Below are 25,130 nucleotides of genomic sequence, written 5' to 3' on the forward strand. Positions count from 1 at the left end.
AGCCTTTTTGAGCCTAAGTTTTCTCACCTGCAAAAACGAAGAGACTTATACCTCCTTCTCAGAGTGGCTGTAAGGACTAAAAAAGATATAAAGTCCTTAGCTAGCACCAGCAACAGAGCAAGAGGGTAAGAGCTTGGCTTCCAGAGTCAAACTGGCTTTGTAATCCTCAGGGGGTGCACTTAACCCCTCTGCTCATCCGTTTCCTCATCTGTAAAACAGGCGTAGTAATAGTTACATGCTTCGTGTAATTGCTATGAAGATATAAGTGGTTCGATATTTGGCAAAGCCTTTAGAACAGAGTTTGGCACATAAAATATATGAGAGTCCGTTAAATATGCAGCTGGCATGCTTGCTCCTCTTTACAAACCCATGCAGTTTTATCTGTGGAAATTCCTCTTCAGCATCTGGTAAACAAATCCTCCTTGAAACTGCCATCCATCCTTCCTTCTAAGGATGGCACCTTAAATCTCTTTGTCTTTCACATGACATTCACTGCATGACATCTCCTGACCTTTCCTCCTTCCAGTTCTCATGCCCTCTTCTCCAAATGTCAGCAGAAACCCCTACCCATAACCTCCTGCTTGTAACCCAGGGCTCAGCTGGGCCTTCCTGGGTGCCCCTCATTCCTTACCCCACATGCTCCCTCCTACCCCCTTGGTTGGGTGTTCTTCCCTCTCCACTTGGCTAGAAGCTAACAACTCTCTTCTTTTAGATCCTGGCTAAGTTGTGGCTTCCTGCAGGAAGCCTTTCCTGACTTCCTGACCAGGTCAAATCCCCCTTAGAGATACTCGTAAAACTATGAACCCCTATTTTACAGTCCTGACATACACATTATATGATTACTTCATTCTTGTCTCACCTGCAGATCAAAAACAGAGTGGAATAAATAACTGAATGAATTAATAAATGAATAATAAATTAATAACACAGGAGAATTTGTGTTAATCTGATAGACTATGGAAATTCTGCTTCCTTTTTAAGTCATGCGTACCAAAAAAAAAAAAAAACACCAAACCCTTTGCTGTCTAGTCGATTCTGACTTCTAGTGAGTGACCTTATAGGGCAGAGAACTGCCCCATAGGGTTTCCAAGGAGCCCCTGGTGGATTCCAACTGCTGACCTTTTGATTAGCAACTGTAGCTCTTCACCGCTACGTAACCCGGGTTTCCAAGTCATGTATACGTATCACTTATTTATAATACCTATTTTTTTTTATTGTAACCGTCTTAGTTATTTAGTGCTGCTATAACAGAAATACCACAAGTGGATGACTTTAACAAACAAATATATTTCCTCACAGTTTTGGAGGCTGAATTCAGAGTGCCAGCTCTAGGGGAAGGCTTTCTGTCTTTGTCGGCTCGGGAGGAAGTCCTTGCTCTTCAACTTCCTCTCCTGGGTGATCTTCATGTGGTTTGGCATCTTTCTTCCCCCATCTGTTTCTTTCCCTTCCTTGTTTACTCTCTTTTATATCTCAAAAGAGATGGACTCAAGATACACACTACGCTAGTCCTGCCTCATTAACATAACAAAGAAAATCCATTCCTAAATGGGATTATAACCACAGGCACAGAAGTTAGGATTTACAGCAGGTATTTTGGGGGCACGTAATTCAACCCATAACAATCACTATCATTCATAATAATCATATATAATAATATTGAAAAGAGTTCATTCATTTACTCATTCATTCAACAAATCTCATGTAAGCACCTACTTTGGGTCAGGCACAGTTCTCGACATGGGGTGAGAAAGCAGTGAAAGTTCAACATGGTCCCTTCCCTCTGGAGCTTACCTTTGGGTGGAGAGGTGATAATACAGAGACAAACATGCATAATGAAAGAAATTACAGACTTTGGGAAGTGACTGGTTGTCACAACCCCACAAGCTGCAGAAGGGACCTTCAGAGAATGGTCCTGCCCTGTAGGGGCTCTTAATGAGAATGACATGGACATTGGAAGTACGGGCACCCTCCCTGAGAAAGCTGAGCCAGTGGGCAAGCTCTCTTGGGCTGGCCAAGGAGTCTCTGTGACTGGTACCAAACGCCCAGGAGCAGCAGACTTGCCAATGTTAAGAGGTGACGGAGCACCTGAGACCTTGGCTGATCGTGCATTGTGGCTCCCTGGTGCCAGGGTTCCCTCTCCGCGGGTCAGAGTACTGCTGTGGGCTGAGGAACCCTGCGGCCTAACATTCCCCTGCCTCAGCAGCCAGGAGTGGGCAATGAGGGTGGAGCTGGCCAGCCTGTTGTGACAACAGTCCTGCAATCCTTGAAACCTGAGGAGATGACTGAGGTCAGCAGTTGCCTCTGCTCCCTCACCCAGGGTGAACTTTTCAATTTGGATCTTTGCTGCCCTGAATGAGGAACCTGTTACAGTGGATTTGGAGGAGACAGTGTCAGGATAGGGTCTTCCCTATAGAGGATAGATGTGTGGGATAGAGCTGGGGTAGGGGGTGAGGAGTCTTCTCCTCAGGCTCAGCTATGCTGGAATGATGACCCTTCGTGAGTTTATCATCATATCTGCCAATTTGCTTGTTCATTCAACAAATGTTCATTGAGTTCCTGCTATGTACCAGACCCACACTGTACTAGGCGCTTGAGATGAGGCAATGACTGAGACGTGCTCCCCACCCTCCCCAAGATTACTTGGGCTACATTTTGTTCTTTCTAAAGTACTCATCAGAATCTCAATTGATCCTCGTTACACTCCTGAGAGTCTGGAAGAAAATTTACTGTTGCTCCCATTTGATGGATGGGCAAGTGGAGACTGAGAGAGGTTAAGTAATATGCTTCAGGGGAAGCTAGATAGAACATGGGTCTTGTTTAGTCCTTTTGCCAACTCCCCACTGAGGGGAGTTAAGCTAGTAATATTTTATATTGATTTTTAATGATTCACCCTGACCAATGGAGTCTGATAGCAAAACTTGATGAATTAGGGGAGGCTTCACTGGAACTTCTGGCCTTATTTTCCCTACTTCATTTTTAGCACCTTCTTCTTGAACAGAATAAATGCCCTTGACAGAAAGGAATAGATCAGAGACCTATTTAAAGTTCTGCTTTCACCACTCACATCACACCCTTGGACACATTTTGACAAGCCCTGCTTAGAAGGTCTTACTGGCTGGACACAAACTCAGCTTGGTTTGAAGTTGAAAGGCCTCCCTGGTTACACATAAGCTTCTTGAGGATCAGAGACACAGCTTATGCTTCTCTGAGTCCTCCAAGCACCAAAGAGCACCCTGTTCTCCATGTAGGCACTCAATGAGCCCTAACTGATAAGTTGACTAGAAACAACAAATCAAAGTGCCTGGAAAGACAATCTCCCAAAGGCTGCCAGCCAGCCAGGGGCTCAAGGGACAGGAGACTTCAGATCATTGTGCTTGCTCACCCCCAAGGCAAATGTTAAAGTGAATGACTGAAGCATTATTTTCAAATAGTGCAAAATAGGAAACACGCAAATACCCAGGAATAGGGGAATAGCTAAGCTGATTGAGTTAAATTAAGGCTCTGGAAGGCTCCATAGTTAATTTGCAATGACAAGGAAGTTGTTTATTTCAATATGGTGAAATGTGTATCAGGTACCAAGGTGGGAAAAGTAGAATCTGAGAACAGTGAAGAAATGTACATACAGGCACTTAGATAGATGAGACAAAAACTTGACTATTTAGTCGTACCTTTTTTTTTTTTTTTGGTAAGTTCAAAGCAAAGGGGATGGTTGTGACAGGGTCATGCCTGTCACACTGTGCGGTATGATGGGAAGAGTCCTTGGCCCAGTCGACCCAGGCACCCTGGTGCTGTCAGTTATAAGCCATGTGACACAGAACAAATCACTCTACTGATCCTCAGTTTTTTTAATCTATGAAGTGGGAATCGTAATACTTGCCCTGCCTGTCTCACAAAGTGAGGGTCAAATGAGATGATGAATGAGAGTTTTGTAAACCAGAGGGCATTGTGAGGGGCAGTAATTTTATAATTTATCCACCCTCAATACAAAAGCTGTCATTTCCTGAAACACAAAACTTTTTTTTTTTAATCAAAACTCATTTGACTTGAACTGTTGTAAGGCCATTTAGAGTCTTTGTTTTGTTTATTGTTAGGTGCTGTTGAGCTGGTTCTAACCATAGCGACCCCATATACAACAGAACAAAACACTGCCCGGCCTTGCGCCATCCTCACAATTGTTGTTACTTTTGAGCCCATTGTTGCAGCCACTATGTCAATCCATCTCATTGGGGATCTTCCTCTTTTTCACTGACCCTCTTCTTTACCACCCATGATGTCCTTTTCCAGGAACTGATCCCCCTGATAACATGTCCCAAGTATATGAGACATAGTCTCACCATCCTTGCTTCCAAGGAACGTTCTGGTTATACTTCTTCCAAGACAGATTTGTTCACTCTTTTGGCAGTTCATGGTATATTCAATATTAAAGTCTTTATCTACCCCATTTAGTATGAATATTCATAGGTTTCATTCTAGACATATTAATATGTTTGACCATGGGGTGCTGACCCACACCTGAGTATATACAGTATAAATATTATTGAATTTATTGTGATACCTTGTGAAAAATATTGTGAAATCCAACAGGTTTTGGATAAGGGACTATGGCTCTGTACTAAGTACATTAGACGTATTATCCTATTTAACTTAACCCTCACAATAATCCTAGAGAGAGGGTAGGTCTTATTACCCCCATTTTACAGATGAGGAAATGTGTATAGAGATTAAGTAATTTGCCTTCTTAAGAGGTGGCCAGGGCCAGATAAGGAGCACTCCAAGGTCCATGCTTTTGGCCACCATGACTGTACCAGCAGGAGTCCAGAAATACTAGCTGGAGTGGCATCTGCTTGCATTTGACTTACGAGATTAATGAAGGAAAATATTTCTGCTAATATCTGACATCACTTGCGTGCTAAGCACTTGACAAGCACTGCCTCATCTAATCCCCACAGCTCTGGGAGGTAAGTCCTATTATTAGCCTCATTTTTAGATGAAGAAAATGAGGCTTAGGTTGCATTACACACTCACATAAGATTCAAACTCAGGTCTAATGACTCCATAGCCTGGGAGGTTGAATTTTTTTGTTGGGCAACCAGGAAATTCCCAGGCGATCAGTGAGTGTAGACGGTAGCCAGCCACATTCCAGAAAGTCTGAGGAAGAGGCTGGTTGCAAACAGAATTATAAAGATGGAGCAATCTGGCTTCTTCCCTTTCCCGGCCTTTTCTACTCCCTCCCCTTCCCCTCATCCTCCCTCCTTCTGGGTGACGAGGTCTGCTGTCATCTCAAGGAGGTGAAATGTAAGCCAGAATTGGGTGTCAAGTGCCTTCATCAGAGTCATAAAGAGAAAAATATATGAATAACTGAAGGAATGCACAGATATGTCAATCAGAAGGAGAAGAAAATTTGTTTCTTAAGATGTTCCTAGCCCATGTAAAAGCCCATGAGCTATTCCTGCAGAAAATGCCATCTGGTCCTGCTGGTCAGCCAGCCTGAGGCCCTAGGGGAACAGATTGAAAGTCAGCAAAATAACACTTAATGTGATTTTGTTTTTATTTCTAAAGGAATCCAAGGAAGAGATATGTCCTTTGGGGTTGAAGAAGTACACACAAGTTTTTGTCTCTTGTCTTAACTCCTGGCTTTGGTTCGGCAGGTCAGACTGTCCCCAAGGAGCTGTTGGTTGGCAAACCAGGGGACCCTGGGCACTAGCTAGCTGCCCTTGACTCTTCACCTAGAGAGTAAACTGCCTGCCTCCAAAGGACTCCTGGAAACCCTAATGCAGAAAAGGACAACTCCTAAATCAAATTTTCCGAAATGGATCAGGTCTGAGTCCTGGGGAACATGCAACATTTGACAGGTCATGATTTGTATTTCTGGGTGCTCTAAAGTTTATAAAAGAGGCCTTAGTTTGGGGCACCCCCATGTTGGGGCTTCCTCCAGCTTTCAGCAGAATCAGCCTAAGACTCAAGAACAGGGGAACAGGGTGCCAAGCACAGACTTTAATAGGCTAGGTCTTGGGAATGAAAGTGAGGATTAGATAAGGGGTTTTAGCTTAAGGCTTGGACAGTAACTCATGCAGGTTAGGGAGGGGAAGTTTGAGGGCTAAAGATATGGATCACAGGTGACAGATGTTTCAAAAGAAGTCAGGTGTATAGCAGGGATTTAAACTGTCAAGATACCTAAGGTCCTCACTGCTGTAAGGAGAATGGGGAGAGGGGTTGAAAGCAACAGAACCAACTGACTAACAGAAACAGAAAAGGAATTTATTGGAAACCTAGAGGGGTACCCCACAGAGTTGAAAGAAAGGCTGAAGAACAAACTTAAAAAACAACAGGAATCAAAATACCTCCAGGGATCTAGGTAGTAGGAATTATTGGAGAGTCCCTTCAGGCTATGTTGAGATTCAAAGGAAAGCGTGCTATGGATTGAATTGTGTCCCCTTGAAATATGTGTTGGAATCCTAATCCCTACACCTGCAAAGGGGTTTTCTTTGTTATGTTAATTAGAGTATATCCCAGTAGGCCGGGTTCTAAATCTAATCACTTCTGAGTTATAAAAAGAACAGAGTAGCACAGAGTATGCACACAAGCACACGCAGGGGAAGACAGGCACCATATCAGGATCATCTACAATCAAAGGAACCAAGGCATGCCCAGGACTACCTACAAGGAAGGAATTAACACAGCCAATTCCTGATTTGGACTTTGAGTCTCCAGAGCTGTAAGAAAATTAATTTCTGTTCTTTAAAACCATCCACGTATGTTTCTGTTACAGCAACACTAGGAAACGAAGATGAAGAGAAAGGAGCTGATTGTCTTGGTTTTGGTCAGGACTCCATCCTTGGCCAAGACCATGTCCAGTGGGAGTCATTTCCCAAAGCAGGAACTAAATTTTATTGCAATTAGTAAGGACTTTTTAAGTTTCCACAAGTTTGGATCACCAACTGGTCCTAGTTCTCCCAGGACTTTCCCAGTTTTGAAAAACCCATATCTTGAGAAACCCCTTAGTCCCAGGGCACCCAGCACCCAACATCAACAGGAGAATGGGCCAGAGTTGGCCAGTAAAAAATTTCCCAAAGGCAAGCATATTCACAAGACTTTTAATAAAGTGATGTCTAATACTCCATTTTAAGATGTGTGCTATGCTGAACTGGGATCTAATGTCCCCTCTGGTTGTTCCAAGTCCTCAGTGTAGTTACGTTTATACTCAGCCTCAGAGGAGTAAAGAATATGCTTCCAGTGAACCAAACTAAACTGAACTAAATCCTTTGGACTGAATCTCAGAGGGGCTCAGTGTCTTGCCAAAGCTCATACAGATAGTAAGTGGTAGAGTCAGGGTTAGAACTGTTAAATATTAAATAAAATTTAATGGCCATTTGTGCCAGGTGCAAAAAACCTTTCCAAGAACAAATAAATCAGAATGGCTATTTGTGCCAGGTACAAACCGTGACAGAACAATATGGAATTTTTCAAAGTGTTCTACACACAGAAAATCTTCAAAAACAAAAACTTGACGATTAAAAAATGTTTCTGACTCACCATACCAGATTCACCAATTCCCAACAGACAAGTATAACTATGGAACCAATGACAGAAAGACCCCTGCTTTGTAAAACCCTCCTTTCAATTAAAAACGTATCTATGATTCAACCTTTATAACTTCCCTCCTGGAAATTCCCTAACTGCTTATAAAAATGCCATACTTCTGCTGCTTAAGCGAGCATCTTGCCACTTTCAGCGTGAATGCTCCCTGTTCATGAACAGCTTATCGCTTAATAAATTCTGTTAACTCTAAATGACTTGTTAATCAGATTTTTCCTTTCAACAGAATGTAAGTCCATGTGACTCGGTACGCGTGCTTCTCCCCAACACTTGCCCCAATCTGGGTGTCCTATACCTCCAAGGCCTTGGAGACTCCAAGGGTCTGTTAGTAGAATGGAGACTTAGCTCCCAGGTAGCTTCAGCAGGGCCTCAGTAGGCCCAGCTCACGAAGGTAAGACTGTGTGTGTGTGTGTGTGTGTGTACAGGTTAGTTGATAAAGCCCTGCAGAATATGTCTGGCGCAATCTTCCCCAAGGCAGGAGTCCTTGCGTAACAGGTAGAGAGGAGGGTTTGCAGGAATCATACAGACCCATCCTGCAGTTATGCTGACCTCAACTCATGACCCATCCCCTAAGGGGGCAAGAAAACAACAAGGGCATGAGGGACCCCGGTCCTGTCTGCAGCTTTCCCCTGCTCGGACCCAACCCTCGGAAGGGGCCTCCCTATATCATGTTCCCTGGGAGGGATTGGGTCAGGCCCCAGAGTTCTCCTTCCTTAAGAGCTCCATAGTCATCTCTCCTCCCCACCTCCTCCATCCTGACCCCAGCCTTCAGAGCCCTAAAGGATCTGACCTCTGCCTCCCTCTCTAACCAGCATCCTGTATACCTCCTCATCCCCTTACTTGATAAGATCCACCCACACTGGCCTTTTTCTGTTCCCTAAATTTTCCAAGCACATTCCCATGTTTAGACTTGTACACTAGCTGTTTCTGCATGAAATATTCTTTCCTCATCTTCATGTGGTGGACCCTCCTCATTATCCACCCATAGGTGTTCTTGCTCTTAATGGAACTCCTAAGTGGGTACAGGATGAAAGCCTTCTGCAAAAATCTCCTTCCTTAGTCCCAAACCCTATACTCTAAGAAGCCAGCCTCAAGACTCTTCACCTTATGTGGACATTTATAAACCAGAAACCTTCCTTTCTGGGTAGAGCGTGTGATTGTGATGGAGGCAAGGAGCCAGACCAGACCACCTTTACCCAAACCAAGAAAGCCTATCCCCAGAATGAAATAATGGGCACATCAGTGGAGCTGGGTCTTTGGCCAAGGCCCAACGACTCCAAGAGTGAAGCTGGGATGCAGGCAGGGCTCAGCAGGACTAATGATTTGGAAAGAGAGAGTAGGACAGTGAGTTGGTCTAAGGTGGTAGAACAGATATGGCAGAGAAGGTTGTCTAAACAGGAATCCTAGTTCCAGGTTCCCAAAGAACTCGGTAGTGTTCCGGAACCATTCAGCCAGGGTCACCAGGGCTGATATGCTGTAAGACTTCATTCATCAAGAGTTCCTTAAAGCACCCACTGTGTGCTGACTTTGTTCTGCATGACATCCAGGCACCTCTCAGGACACAGTAAATGTCTGCATTGCTGGACACTGAGAATCCAACCCAACTTTGAAAGCATCAGTAATTGACCTTCAGGTCTTCATTAAGTGTCTGTCCCATGGGGAATCCTTACCTGTCCCAATAGATGAGTCAGGTTCATCTATTAGACGCTTCTCCTTTGCAAGACTGATCAACATAATAACACTATCTGTGTAAGCATCTGTTCAATGTCTATCTGCCGACTAGCCTGACTGTAAGCTCCACAGTAACTAGCTGGGTCACTGGCTCATTGTTAAGTGTCCAGTAAAGGGTTGAACTAAACAGGTCAATTCTCAGGCCCATCTGAACATTCAGAAGGCAACTGGCAGAAGGTTCTTATCTTGCTATGAGGAAAAAGTCTTCATCTGGGGAGAGGCAGGCAGTTTCAAACCTTCTGTGATCACCCAAAGCCAGGGGCCCAAATAGGATCAAAGAGAAAAGACCCAGGGCAAAAATAAGGCTGTGTGTGGGAAGAACACGAGAGGCAGAGGTGGCAGCGCTAAGCCCAGAACTGCCAGAGGCCAAAATTTCACATCTCTCCCACTACTATGAGGGCTCTCTTTGCCAATCATCATTAGTCTTGGCTAAGATGGCATCCCATATCTCCTCCATTATCATTATCATTATCACCCTCCTCTCTCCTCCCTACCCTCCCACTCCAAACATTTTCATTTCTCTTTGATTCCAAGAACTCAGGACTCCCATGAAGACAGTCTTTGTAAATAGCATTCTCCTGGGCTGGTCTCTAAATATATCTAGAATCTCATCCAAATACAAAGGGGTACCTGACCCAGCACAAATCCTCCCCCAAAGAGTCTCCTGCTTATAATGAAACAAAAGAGTGGTTTTCAGAGCAAGATGCTAAATCTGGGGTTACAGACTGGTTGCCAACAGACCTTCTCTGTAAAATAGGGAAATAATGGTTGTTGTTGTTAGTTGCCATTGAGTCAATTCCACCTCATGGTGACTCCGTGTGTGCAGAGTAGAACTGCTCCATAGGGTTTTCAAGGCTCTGATCTTTTGGAAGCAGATCACCAGTCGTGTCTTTTGAAGGTGCTTCTGAGTGGGTTCAAACTGCCAACATTTCAGCTAGTAGTTGAGCACTTAACCATTTTGGCCACCCAGAGACCCGTGGGAATAATGATGCTCATCTCAAATGGGTAATGAGAGAATGCACATAAAGCACTCAGCATAGTGCCTACTAGCAGTTGCTGTATTAGCAGTGGTAGAGCGGCAGCTGTTGCTGAAGTTAAGACCCAGGCACATTTAACCTGCTACTGCAATATGATGAGTCAGCTGCTGCCTTTTCCTGTACCTGTTTCCCTGCCCACCAAACAGAGACAATCTACCTGTCCCTTGGTTGCACCAGAGGGCAATGTAGGCAACACACCCTTCTAAGATAGGCACCCACCCTGCATCTGTCAGTTTGCCATACTGTGGTGGTTCTCGTGTTGCTGTGATGCTGGAAGCTATGCCATCAGTATTACCCACGTTGGAAAGGTCTCACCAGAGCTTCCAGACTAAGACAGACTAGGCATAGCCTGGCAATCTATTTCTGAAGAAACTGGCCAGTGAAAACCTTATGAATAGCAGTAGAACATTGTCTGATATAGTTCTGGAAGATGAGCCCCTCAGGTTGGAAGGCACTCAAAATACAACTGGGGAAGAGCTGCCTCCTCAAAGTAGAGTCAACCTTAATGATGTGGGTGGAGTAAAGCTTCTGGGACCTTCATCTGCTGATGTGGCATGACTCAAAATGAGAAGAAACAGCTGCAAGCATCCATTCAACAACTGTAAGGATGGCGCAGGATCAGGCAGTATTTCATTCTGTTACACATAGGATCAGTATGAATCAGAACTGACTTGATGGGACCTAACAACAAGATAGGCACCCCATGAAGACAAGGCAAGGTTATGGTCATTTATTCACTGTTATTATTTAAGCATTGGCATTAATTTAGAAACAGCTGGGCAGATTTTAGAAGATGCAGTCAAGGTCCTTAGCATTAACTCTCATGGGGCATTTCTCTCAGTGCAGTCTAGCCAGAAGGTCCCTTTGGGTTGAGTGAGGGTGGCAGGACAGGTGAAGAAGGAAAAGCATCAAGAAGGAATCCACTGAGTACAGAAAGAGCCAGCCAGTTAAGAAGGGTCTTAGGTCCTCTCAGCTTTCTCTCTCTGGGCCCTACCTCTTGCCTCTTCTCTGAAGCTCCATAAGGTAGGTGCTTTCATTATGCTTGCCTCTTTCCTTTTATACAAATCTGCTCTCAGGGGACAGCCCTACATATTTGTTTATACTAACATGTAAATGACTGTTGGGGCTTTATGGTAGCTCATTTTCATAAGGGGAAAAGCTTTCTATCAATGATTACCTGCAAATTAGTGGGAGAGGCAGAGAGCCTTCCCAAAGACTCAAAAATCACACTGCCTGCTCCATCTGGAAAACAGTGGGTGTTCTATAGCCTGGCTGTGGCAGGGAGATCAGGCCCACGTGGGTACAGCTAAACTGACTGAGCAACTTTTGAATCCTCCACCCTCTTCCTGGAATTACAAAGTGGGGAAGGATCCCACTGTGGAGGTGAGGACAGGGGACACTAGATAGAGCAGAGGTATGTAAAGTAGGGAGGGATTATTGATCCAAAAGCAGTTCTCAGGGGAAGCAAAGCTGCCAGGAAGGAACGCAGAGTTCACTGTTTCTTCAAAGTGTGATTGTCAATGTAATGGAGAGTTAGGGGCTCTGCCTTCCAGCTCTCTGGTGTACCCTCGGCCTCCCCCCTCAGGCCATCCTTGCCCATGAGGCATCTGGCTGTGGGCAGGATGCTCATGAGGAGCTCATCTCATGGGCAGGTGCAGCCAACCTGGACATCTCAGGGACCTCTCATCTCCATCGCAGCTTGGGACTGAGATAAAGCTTGGATCAGATTATACTACCTGGTAGGGATTCAGGTTACCAGAGAGGGCCAGAGCAGAGACAGCGAAAAGCACTGCCAGGGAGTGTCACCTGCCCTCCCCGTACGGTGGGCCCAGCCAGCAGCCATCTTGGCTCAGAACCATGTGATGTTGAGGTGAAAGGGCCTGGCCTCCAGCAGCTCCCGTGAAAGGGGCTCCAGCATAGGAGAAACAGAGATGGGTCAGAGCCAGCCCTGGAACACAAACACCGGTATATTTCATGTGCACGAATGTGGAATGGAGAGACAGAGACCAACACAGACACAGAGCAGGCGATGGATACACAAACCAGTCGTGTCCTTCTGAAGAACTGCCTGCAGTTGGAAAACAGTTTTACCCACTTAAAGGCCCTTTTGCAGAGTCAGGGCCTACAGCTGCTCCAGGTCTGGGGTGGCCTTGGGGAGGAAGGCACTCTCCTTGCCTTAGCCATTAACTCCTTGAGGGCCAGGCCCTCTCTCCTTTCTGCATCCCCTGACAATGTGTCTGCACAACTCAGTTTCATAAATATAGGTTCTCAGGAACTGACCCACTCAGCAGCTGCCTCCCCAGGAGACCCATGCAGAGCAAGGGACCAGGACAAAAGGACTTCACAGGCACTCCCTAGGTATTATTGCTGTGAATAAGCAGAGGCCATTGTGACTCACTGGCACTGAAGAGGGGACAGGGCACACGGGATGGAATGCAGACGTCAGAAGCGATTCAACCATGCAGGGCAGCACATTGCTCTCTGACTCAGAGATGCTGCCACATCCAGTGGAGAGAGGCCCACGACACTAGAGGTTCATAAACAGCGGGCCTACTCCCCACAGGCCTCCCCCATTGCTTTGGCAGGGCTGGATGCCTCCAAACGTTGAATCCCTGGGTACTAAGGGATTGGGGTCCTGCAGATGCCAAAAAAAAGCCAGAGCTGAAGTCTGGGCTACTCGGTGAGATCTGAACCTGCAGATGCCACGGTCTGGCCAAGAAGAGGTGCCTCCCTGTGCTGGGGTGGGGGCTCTGTGCCCTAGGGGCAGTGACAGCAACAGGCACCTAGATGAAGCGGAAACACAATGTTCCGTGTGTTTCCATGCAGGCAGGTCTATGCCGGTACCTCCTGCACTTGGGAGTTTATAGGGCCCAGAATGAACACGGTGCAAGGGCTTGCTGTGGCAGAGAATTAGTGAGGCCTTAAGCTGGGAGACATCAGCAAACTGTCACCAGATTCAGTTGTGAGAGGGGAGGACAAACGTAGATGGTGTGGTCTAGGGGTCCCCATGGGGGTCCTGGAGGGAAATTAGTGTCCAGGAGACTGAGGTAACTTGGAATGAGGGGAGGATACCAAGGAAACAATTGTCCAGATGGAATAGGGAATCCACACAATACCTCCTCTGAGATCCCCTCCACCTGCAGATGGGGAGCAATCACCTCCATTGGAAGCCTGGCTCCCTGTAACCCTCAAAGGCCTGGATTTGGGGCCACAATAAAATCAGGCTGGCCTCTGCAGAATCTAGTTAATCCCTGGATTGAGGGGCCTGCCCAGGAAACGGAGCCCCGGTGGCATAGTGGTTAAGAATTTGGTTGCTAACCAAAAGGTGGGCAGTTTGAATCCACCAGTCGCTCCTTGGAAACCCTGTGGGGCAGTTCTACTCCATCCTACAGGGTTCCCGTGAGTTGGAATCAACTGGACAGGGTCCACTGCAGGAAACAATCCTGCCAAATGCCTTTTTCTTGGGCCCAAGACACCACTCCTGCTGCCACCCCACCCCGCCCTGGCCTGCACCGTCTGCTCAGTCTAGGAGCTGCCCCACAAGGAAGAGGAGATCTCTCCGTGGGTGGTATCATTTTTAATGATCTATAAAAAGGGGAATGCTAATTTCTACCTAAGAGTCCTAGTGTGGTCAGGAAGAGACCCTGTACCATGGGATGGGCTGCGTTCCGGCTAGCCCCTCCCCTTGGGGAGTAGGGTCGGAGCCGGAAGTAAGCTGGAGGGAGGATTTTACCTGTCCACTGCCAGTCACGGACCTGTCACAGGGGAAGGGTGAGGACAGCCACTAAGATGACAATGCCTGCAAGTGTAGCAGGGATAATACTGCTTAAGGAGTAAGCTCAAAGGGTCCTTGCTGGGAGGGGGTGGGAGACAGGGGGCAGCCCTGAGAAGCTTTTGCTCCAAGGCTGGGATTCTGGCAGAACCAGAACTGATCCCTCCCCACTCCGGATGCTCCAAGGAACCTTCCAAGTCTGAAAGGACTCTTCTTTTTTCTTCCTCGCTCATTCTCCATGGGTCTCCAACACTGGCAATGGGTTCCTCCATCCCCTAGAAAGCTAGATTGCCCAATTGGCTTGAAAAATAACCAATCAGCATAGATGACCTAGAATTCTCTGTCTTTACTCTCACCAAACTGTTTTGTCTCTAGACTCCCACTATGAATTCACAGGGTCCATCTTGGCCTGGCTGTGCATTGGGGGTATAATTAGTTTTCGACGGGATGACTATGGGGAGGGGGCAAGGAGAGCACAAGGGACACTGCCACAGCCCACCAAACAGGGTGGGAGGTGTGGTGTGGGGCTCCCCAGTCATCAGAACAGTGAGGGGGCAGCTACAAGAGGACAGTGTAAGGTCTGTCTCAGGGTCCTATCTCCGGCAGCTGCTGCGTTGGATTTAGGGATGGGGGCAGGGGTGAGTGGAATGATTGACAAGGATAAAAGGGCTGCCTAGAGGTAAAAGCTCTGAAAATAAGAGAGAAAAGGGGGAAACGCCACCGAACACACGGGGATTAAAACCTCCAAAAGCCCAAGGTTGGTGGGAATCCAGCACCAGGAGGGCCCCGAGAAGGCCAAGGGAGCAGCGTGGGGCCCTGGGGGAGGGTAGAGGAGCCAAAGGAAGGCCTCCCAACCTTTGCAGACCAGCCCTGCTGCCAAGCAGCCTCGTGGCTGCCCAGTCTCTCCTTAGGCTGTAGCTCAGCAGGCCCCCAGGGAGGTATTGGTTGCAAGCAAGCACCTGAATATTGCCTAATGGAACCAGCCAAAGCCCAACTAGACCCAGGTGAGAGGGAGAGAGGTGACTGCAGCAGCAGCAGCAGCCGCCGCTGCCCAAAGCCTCTTCAGGCCTTCCCTCTCACCTTCTGCCCCATTCTCAAAGTCCCTTAGCCAGGACAGGGTCTGATGCTTCCACAGTAGTCCAATCGCTGCTCAGCCACAGGCCTCCCACTGCCATCCTCTGAGCTAGGCTGTGATCCATGGTCCCTTCCCAACGTCCCTCTGTGGCCTCCACATCCCCCCCTCCCCCAGACACTTGACAAGGGCCCCTCCCATAGCCAGTCTACAGTGGAGGATACGGAGGCTGCGTCTGCCCCATATGACAAGCCAGGTGGGGCTTGTGCTGTACAGAAGCGGCCAACCCCACCTGCTCAGTCTTTGTCTGTGGGTTCTGTGAGAGACCCCCAGGCTCCACCAGCCAGCTGCCCACTCAGTCAGTCTTGATGTGGCCGTTGGCCAGGGCGAGGGGGCTGCCTGGCTCCCCAGGCTCAGCGTCCTTGTCAAAACGCAGGCGGAGGGTGTTTCGGATGATGAACTGCTCCATGATGAGGGCCCCACAAAACCAGGGCACGGCGTACTCCAGGGTGATGAGGCCCATGAAGTCAAAGTCAAACTGGGAGTAGTCCCAGGGGCAGGCGTTGAACTGGCGCAGGATGAAGCCAGTGGTGAACTCCCACAGGTAGGTCCAGAACGTGTAGATGAGGCAGCGCACCAGCAGGGGGCAGCGGCCCCGTAAGCGCAGGTACATGCGTTCCACGATGAGGATGGAAGTGCCATAGATGAAGAGGGCCCACACACTTGTGACCCCTGGGAACTTCCAGTTAAAGTTCAATACGAACTCCCAGGCTGCCGTGAACATCACCTCACAGAAGTAGCCATGGATAGCGTACAGGTACCAGCGGGACAGTGCCGTCAGGGGCTCCGCGGAAGCCATGGTGTCTACTGGGGCTGCCTACTGGGGACACAAAGGAGACAGGTGAAGGAGGGACAGAGTCCTCAATTCTGCCTTCCCACCACCCAGCCCAAGTCTCTGGTATGACCACGCTGGAGGGGATTGCAAACCTGCCTCTCTCTACCTCTTTCCTCTCTTGTTACCAACCATATTCTTTATCATCATCCATGTTCATTATTTTATTTCATATTCCTTACCCTTGCCAGTTGGGCATGAGAACAACAACCTCCTTAGCTTCCTCTGAGCAACTCTACTCAAATGCTACTTGGCTACACTCCCTATAGTAAGCTTAGATTATCTGCATTCATTTGAAGAGTTAGTTGTCCTAGCACACCAATCACCCACATCTCTGGGCTACTAGGAGTCCCGAGGTAGCACAAATAGTTAAGTGCTGGACTACTAACCTACAGGTTGGCAGTATAAACCCACTCAGGCACCTCAGAAGTAAGGCCTGGCAATCTGCTTCCGAAAGGTCACAGCCGTGAAAGCCCACAGAGCAGTTCTACTTCACATGTGGGGTCACCATCAGTCAGGACTGACTCAACAGCAACCAACAACAGCTGATTCCTCAGTCCATCTCTTTCCCCACTTCTTCTCAAGCCCATTCCCTCATATTTCTGAGATCTTTCTAAGCAATCCATCACATTTGTCTTTAACTGTTAGATTAAATGGAGTTTTTGTGTTTAGCTTCAACACTGAGGGGAAATTAGTGGACTCACAGGAGTCTTCCCCTCTGCTTCGTATTCCTTCCCCCTCCACCATTAAACCCCACTCTGTCTTCAAGTCTCAGCTCCCATCCTGCTTCCCCAAAGACTGACCCAGCCCACAGGCTCTGCTTTCTCCTAGCCCTCCTCCAGCAACTGTCTGGACTACTCCTCTGGCCCTTTACCAAATGCCATGCTATTTACTATTCTGAGGTACATGCCCTCTTGACCCAATTAGCCTGTGAACGAACTCCTTGAGGTCAGGACTGTTTTACTGTCCTCTCTTCTGCAGCTTTGGCACAGACCTCTACTGAGCAGCACTCTCTAAACGTCATGTGTTGTTTTACATGGAGTGTACAGTGGGAGAATTCAGGGTTGCATCAAGAACTGCGAGAGCAGGCCACGAGGAGATGAGTCCCAGTGCTGCCAGCTGCCAGTGGCCACTCTGTTAAGGCCCTCTCCAAGAAGTGAGAGGGGACAGGGGTTAACGGGTTGATATCTGCAGTCTGCCTACCTGTCTAGGAATCCCTGTCTCATCTTTCAACTAAAGCAGGCCTAGCCACAATAGCCACCCATGCGCATTGCTCTGTGGTCTTTCAAGCACTTTGATTCATATTTTGTCATTGGTTCTTACAAAAGCAAGACTCTTGTGAGGGGAGATAGTGTTACCCCGTTTTTAGGTAAGGCAAGCTCAGAGAGGGGAGGTCACTTGTCCCAAATCTCAGAGCCAGTAAATGGCAGAGCTGAGACTAGAACCTAAATTCCTTGATTTCTACTTCAATGCTCATCTTACTGCATAATATTGCCCACTTCACAGACACAAGTGCCTGACGTCACTCTCCGGCTCGGAAACATTCAATGGTTCCCCATTTCCTAATGAAAAACTGCAACATTCTTGGCCTGTATTTAAGACTCTTCATGATCTCACCCCAATTTACCTTTTCAGCTTTATCTCCCTTTATTCTCACAGTCCAGCTCTATCTGACCTCCATGCCTTGCTAAACCATTCTGTTTGGTGTACCTTTCTCTCACCTTCCCAAGTACAAACCCAGTTTATAGGTGACCTTCTCATCTACCCCAGTTAGAAGTCCTCTCTCCCGCCCTTCTCCCGCCCTTCTCCCGCCCTTCTCCCGCCCTTCTCCCGCCCTTCTCCCGCCCTTCTCCCGCCCTTCTCCCGCCCTCTCCCTCCCTCTCTCTGGTACAGATTATTCTGTTATAGTAATCACTTGCCATCTCCACCCAGATCCTTCTTGTGTTCTACACCTACATGTCCTACTCCTTCCTGGACACTCCACCTAAATGTCCCACTGGCACCTTAAACACCTTTCCAAAGAATCCACAGGGATTGGTTCCATGATACCCAAATCTGCAGATGCTCAAGTCCCTTACATAAAATGGCGTATTATTATTATTATTTGCATAGCACAGGAAGGAACAGTGTTTCGATTGAAGTGGAATAGTTATGATCGGGCCAGGTTAGTGTGGATGCGTGACATGCGGGATCCAAGGAGGCACTTTGAAGGACAGCCACATTCGGGTTTCCCGCCGCAGGCTGCCCTCAGAGCCTGGGGTCCTTCAGGTAGGAGGGCCTGGGTTACTATGGATGCTGCACATACGTGGTGCAGAGGGTGCTAGGTCCTGGGCCCACCAACTTTGTTCTCTCGGTGTGGACCCAAGACTTCTGCCGCATGTCCAGTCAGGCCAGGTCAGGCCAAGAATCACCAAGAGTAAATTCCTGACCCCGTTCCTAGTGTCCTCACTTGTCCAAACTGTGTCAGGGTGCGGCTGCCTCTGTCTCCCTGGGAACTTCTTCCTTCACAGCCACATACCTTTCCTCAGGAAACCCTACCTTGGCTTGCGCTGGCCTCCGCCTTACCCCTAGGCCCTTGAGTTTTGCCCCCCACCCGACCCCCAATGTTTTCAGTCAGCAGTTGGTTGAATCTGTGGATGTAAACTCGTGGATACAGAGGGCCAACTGTATCTGCTTTCCTCCTATGCCCCCATCCTGGTTAATGGCACCACCATGCACCCAGTTAGAAGCCAAAATCCCTGGAGTTATTTGAGGTTCTTCTACCATATGAATATCTAACGTAAACTCCTCGACAGTAAGGATCATGTCTATCTGGCAGTATCCCAGTACCTAGAATAGTGCCCAGTACACAGCAAGCATTCAGTACAAACATGAAGACATTTCTTAATCAATTAGCTATTTGCTACATAACAAATCATCCCAAAACTCAGCAGCTTAAGTCAACTATCATTTATTATTACTGGATGGTAACATCACAGGTGATTTTTCCTTCTTTATCCTTTTCTGTAAGCCCTAAAATTTTTCTAACGAGCATGTACAATTTTATAAAAATAAATTTCTATCTTGAAAACTTTTGTTGAATAAATATGCATTAATCATGTTTGTACCTTGTACATAGAAGATGCTCTATAAATTTGCTGGACAAGTGAACCTGAGGAAACCTGAAATCATGTAAAATAAAAGCCAGTTCCTCCCAGGGCTTTGAACCGTTCATTCCTGTTCCCATGCCTGCTGAGAATTTCACTCCCACCCCAGATATACTGAATCAGACTCTACGTTTGAAAAAGATCCCCAGGTGATTCTTATGTATAATAAATTGTGAGAACCACTGCTCTACTAGTGGTTCTCAAAATCGGTCCCTAACCAGCAGCATTAGCATCACCTGGGAACTTGTTAGACATGCAAATTCCCAGCTGGGGTTCGAACCTAAACCAATCAGTTGGAAGCCCTGATTGCTACTTTCTGAGCCACCCCCAACAACAAACCATGACTCACAGGTATGGTGTGGTGGCTAAGCACAGGGGCTCCATACATCAACTGCCTGGGTCTGAGTCCCAGCTGATGCTCTTACCTGACCTCTCTGTGCCTCAGTTTAATAATAAGGAGAACGGGATAACAATAAGGATAATAGGGTAATAAGAGTAACTACCTGAGGGTTATTGTGAGGATGAATGAGCTAATACATACACACAAATTAGAATACAGCAAGAGCTCAAGAGATAGTAGCTATCATTTTTGGCCTGGTGCCAGGCTTCCTGGAGAGCCCCTCTCTCTTTGTCTGCCATCTCCTACCTGAGGCAGGGTCCCTCTGCTCTACCCTCACCAGCCACCGGGCAGCCTCCCTTGCCAAGCAGGTTAGGTCTTCACCTCACTCACAGCAGCAACCTGGCTGCGAAAACAATAATCCCACATACAGCCTGTGGGAAAAAGAAAACCCAGCTGAGGAGAGGGAGCGGGAGCTCCCAGCTTCCATGAGGCTGAGGAGGGTTTAATTAAAGGGGAGGGATCTCAGAGCCAGGCTTCTAAGGGTCAGGCTTGAAAACAGGGTTGAATGAAAGGGTGAGTGTTCATGGCAGTCTCTTGCTTGGTTGTTAACCCATTGAGGTAAGGAGAGAACAGGCTCCAGGGAAACCCACCAGGAAGCAGCCAATGGCCCTGGGGCAAGCAGGGGGCCACACGGGTGATGATCTAAAGGTCACTCTGCAGCTTGCCCTGATTCAGGCCCTGTGAGCTTTGGTCTATTCCCCCATCTTGCACCCTCATTCCCAGCTCCTCCCAGCCCATAGAATTGGGGAGAGGGGTTTCCCAGTCAGAGGTGCTGATCCGCAGCTGCCGGGGCCATGGTGAGTGGATTTCATCACCCTCATCAGCTCCCCAGCTTGCTGTGGATTTAGAAACACTGCTCACTTTGCCTCTGATCTCGTCTTTGGCCTCCCAGTCAGTAATAGTTCAGAGGCCCCAGTCTCTCTGGAGATGGTGACTTGGAAGAGCTGGACTACAAAACCCTATTAGCAGAAGAGAGATTAAACGAGGAGCTGCCAAGGGAGAAAGGAATGAATCCATGAGCTACTGGGAACAGGGTGAGCCTGAGGCCTGGATTCCGTTTCTAGGCAGCAGGAAAAACTCAGGTAGGTAAAGAGGAAACATACCTAAGCAAGGTCAGAACGCGTCCGAGGAGTGGTCCAGGCAAGACGAACGGAGGAAACGGAAAGACCTGGGTGGGGGCAGAGGGTGGGGTGAAGAACAGGGAGAGGAATAGGAGCCAGTGTCCTCAGTGGGGATGCCAGCTCACACTGGTGGGAGAGATGCTGAGATTAGAGATGCAACACTGGCTTGCTGGGTTTTCAGAACTCCATTCCCCAAACTCAATTCTAATCACAGGAGCCATGCTTACACTTTGAGCTGGAGCAGGTCCCCCCACCCTCTGCTGGGCCTGACATACCCTAGTCCCTGCCCAGGCATTCCCCCCACCTGACCCCTTTGCCCAGGACCCTTCCCATACCTCCTTCCATGACCCTGGGACCAGAGCCCTGGGAAAGCCAGCAGCGGAAGAGCCAGGAGCTCACAGGACGTTGGCCTCCTCCTGGTGACAAACACAACCATCTTGAGGACTGTGGCATGAAGAGGGAGGAGCCCAGGGAGGAACGTTCAGGGTGGAGTAAAGAGGAGAGTGCAGGCAAGACTGGAAGCAGAAGAAAAGGGTTTGGAGAGCAGTGGATGGTTTCACAAGCAGAATTTTGGGAAATAACATTCAAATATAAGAGCCCTCCTGCTTGTTGACAAAAGGGCCAGGAACACACAGTCCCAGCAAAGGGCCAGAACTCAGGTGACTTGTCAGGCCAGGTAACTGCCTCTCCAAGAGGACCGGTGATGGGGAAAGGAGCTCCCTAGAAGCATCTCCTGTGATGGTGATGCTCTCAGAGTTGGCTGAGGGAGGCCAAGGTTAGAGAGAGCAGAGGGGGAAGGGTGAAGAGACCATCAGAGAAGTCAAAGACAGGCTGGAGGCCAAACAAGAGGGAAGGATTGCCCTTGGCTTTGCCAGAAACTCACATGTCATTCCAGGAAGTGAAGGTGCCACAAAATAATGACTCTGTGAATTTTTGTCCAAACAGGGGACCCCCTTGCTAGAAAATCGGGATTCCCCTTCCATGTAGCCAGGCCTTCCTCTCTCAACCTATTCACTTTCCATGTTTCACTCCCATCCCTAGGCACCACAATCACTACATCCTATGCTCTGGGGAGACAAGGCCCTCCTAGGGGGCCTTTGAGAAAAAGGCAGTGGGGGAACAGCTTCAGAGACCCTGAGTCCAGTCCCCTGGATGGGAGGGGAATGGAGTTAACAAGGAGAGGGCAATTGTTCTTACCTCTGGGTGCAAGATGCAAGGTCTGAAACTTCTGAGCTTCCCTTGCAGTTACCAAGTTCAGGGGGAGGGAAACATGGGCTCGATTCAGGGCCGAGGGGAAACAAGTAGAGGGAAACCCCTGTGGCCACTGTCTGGCTCAGATGCCAGAGTTCACCCTCTCTTGCTGTGGACATCTCCAAGGAAAGCCCCCTGGGATCAGTGACTCGGTAGGTCTTGATGGGTCCTCCCTCCAGCTCCCAAGTCACAATAAGAGGTCTTCTCAGCACTTCACATATGTTAACGCAGATAATCCTTGGGTCTGCTTTACAGATAGGGAAAGTGAGGCAGAGAGAGGCTAAATAATTGCCTAAATTTTGCAGCTTTAAAAGGCAGGGCTGGGATTCAAACCCAGTAAGCCTGGCTCCAGAGCCTTCGCTCCCAATCAGCATACCACACTGCCCCTGAGGCTGACTGCAGGCTCCTCAGAGGGCACTACTGATTTCTGAGTTTCTGCTTCTGGGAGGCTGGGAAGATGCATGGAGAGAGACAGGAGGTGAGGAGAAAAGCATGCGTTTCCAGGTGGATCATCAGTGAAGCTCAGAGCTGGGTGTCGGAGCTACTGAAGGCACCCAGCCCATTTCTCTGGCCACATTGAGGCAGAACCACATGAAGATCCTCCAAGGTTAAAGCTGACCTCACAAGACCAGGGCAGCAACCGCCCCCATGGGGCCTCAAGGCAGGTGCCATTCAAAGGCCCCTCACCATTCTGACTCATACACACATAAAAAAGACCGGACTTACTGGTCTGACAGAGACTGCAGAAGCCCCGAGAGTATGGCCCCTGGACACCCTTTTAATTCAGTAGTGAAGTCACTCCTGAGGCTCACCCTTCAGCCAAAAATTAGACAGGCCCATAAAACAAAACAAGACTAAATGGGCACACCAGCCCAGGCTTGGGGACAGGAAGGCAGGAGGGGACAGGAAAGCTGGTTATGGGGAACCCAAGGTCGAGAAGGGGAGAGTGTTGACATGTCGTGGGGGTGGAAACCAATGCACAAAACAACATGTGTATTAATTGTTCGATGAGAAACTAATTTGTTCTGTAAACCTTCATCTAAAATACAAATTTTTTAAAAAAAAGACCCCCCACCACACATTTCCCAGGGCCTCCCTGACCGCCAGCCCACTTTCAGAGCTGTTGGGAATCTCAGATGGCCCAGCCCAGCAGAAATGCCAGCCAAGAGCAGTGACCAGCATGCAGGCTGCCCAGAGGAGCCATCTGCCCAAAGCAGCAGCAGCCAGAGTGTCAGAATCCTTCCACACATGGTGGCAGGTGGGGGGGAATTTTCAGGGGTCTTGGATACTAAGCAAAGCCCAGCTAGGAAGGCCAGAGGGGCAAGCTGACTTGGGGAATGGAGCCAGCCCTGGAACAGAGGTCCACTAGGGCTCAAGAAGCAAAGGTCACCCTGGAGGTGGGGCCCACAGCCCAGGCATCCTACACTGCCAGGAATGTTCTTCCCATACCTTCACATGGCTGTCTCCCTGTTGTCATTCAGCTCTCAGCTCAGCTGTCATCCCTCAGAGGCCTTCTCTGATCTCCCAATCCAAAATAGCCTCCCTGTCACTGATATCATCCCCTTTTACTGTCTTCACAGCATTTATCACTCTGACATCTTGCTACTTGTTTATCATTTGTCTCCCCCCATTAGAATGAAAGGTCCACGAGGGCAGGGACTGTGTCGTATTCTCTGTTGGGTCACCAGTGCCTAGAACAGTGCCTGGCAATAATACCTAATAATACCTGTGGAATGAATGGCTGACCCAAACTGACCCAGGTCCTTAGACACTGGTGAGGGCAGGTGTAAACAGCTAGCTGGCTCAAGCTCTCTTCCTCTCCCCTGTCTTGGGAAGTATAGCTTCTTTTAATTTTAGTATTTTAAATCTGTTAGTTTTTTTCTGATTACAAAAGTAACATATACTCACAGCTGAAATTTAAACTTACAGAAGTGAATGCCTTAGAAAGGAAAAGCCACCCATGATCTCACATCTTAGAGAAAGTCACTATCAATAATGTATTTTGTTATTGTCCAGGTTAAATATGATTTCAAAAGAAGCAAACCTATGCATTATAGAAAGAAAAAAATTCATAATTTCACCAATTATCATTTCCCCCTCATAATCCTTTCTCATAATTATATTTTATAAGTTATCATAATGTACTTATTCTATAACCTGACATTGCCATTTACAATATCATAACCATTTTCCAAGTGGTTATACAGCCCATGTGCTCACTGTTTTCATGGCTATGTAATATTCCATCAAATGAAAAACTGTCATTTACTTTACCTAGATGTTCAACAAGGTACCCATTGCCGTCGAGTCAATTCCTACACATAGCGACTCTATAGGCAGAGTAGAACTGCCCCATAGGGTTTCCAAGCCTGTAATCTTTACAGAAGCAGCCTTGTCTTTCTCCTGCGGGGTGGCTGGTGGGTTTGAACCGTCGACCTTTTGGTTAGCAGCTGAGCACTTAATCACTGTACCACCAGGGCTCCTTGTTCAACAAAGGAACAATAATTATTTTCCCATTTCCAATATTACAAATGACAACACAAGAAACAGCTAATATGCCTGCAACGAAAGAATTCAGCCTTTTTCTTCACTGAGACTATTTCCTAAGGAAAGAGTTAATGGATAAGTCCAGGAGAAGAATCACTGGATGGAAGGGTACGACGGTCTTAAGGCTGATGATGTAGATTGCTCTGGGGAGCTCTGTGTTATATGGGGAATAGGTCCCTGCCTGAGTCACTGCATTCCCACAGAGGCCTCCACGACCATCTCTCTACCCCCCACCTCACCCCCATAGTCCAAGCTCACTCATACCATCCTGGCTACAAACCAACTCAAGACCACATTTCTGAAAGACCCTCCAAAAACAAGCATTTTTTAAGCCCAGGCTGAGTGGAAAGCAGATTTTGGCCCTTTGCCCTAAAGCTGAGAAATATCTGGTTACTATTCGAAGGCTCAGGACTCCTGTGGACCAGCCCACAGCTCCTCAAAGTGCGTCCAGTCAGGATCGCAAAACCCTAGTTCCTCCTGCCCTGCCTCAGGGGAAGCCCCCTTCCTTCCTACTGGTCCCTGATCCCACACCGGACTGTCTGCGCCTACACAGACCTAACAGCCT

General features: G+C 48.0%; 1 protein-coding gene across 7 annotated transcripts in view; it reads right to left on the minus strand.

Annotated features, from left to right (window-relative positions):
• Nucleotides 1-1,059: 1,059 nt before the first annotated feature.
• TMEM229B (transmembrane protein 229B) overlaps nt 1,060-25,130 on the minus strand; it is a 64,139-nt gene continuing 40,068 nt past the window's right edge. Inside the window, exons 1-3 of one of the 7 annotated variants that reach the window (XM_023546270.2) lie at nt 21,103-21,152; nt 20,750-20,814; nt 1,060-16,088 (exon numbers count right to left, since the gene is read on the minus strand). In XM_023546270.2, the coding sequence (XP_023402038.1) occupies nt 15,564-16,067 (504 nt within the window). In that variant the 5' untranslated portion in view covers nt 16,068-16,088; nt 20,750-20,814; nt 21,103-21,152 and the 3' untranslated portion in view covers nt 1,060-15,563. Of the gene's footprint in view, nt 16,089-20,749; nt 20,884-21,102; nt 21,153-25,130 lie in introns of those variants that run through there. The other 6 variants (XM_023546274.2, XM_064292614.1, XM_023546275.2 and 3 more) reach the window with 6 other exon arrangements.

This window comes from Loxodonta africana, chromosome 10 (genome assembly GCF_030014295.1).
Source record: "Loxodonta africana isolate mLoxAfr1 chromosome 10, mLoxAfr1.hap2, whole genome shotgun sequence".
Lineage (NCBI taxonomy): Eukaryota > Metazoa > Chordata > Mammalia > Proboscidea > Elephantidae > Loxodonta > Loxodonta africana.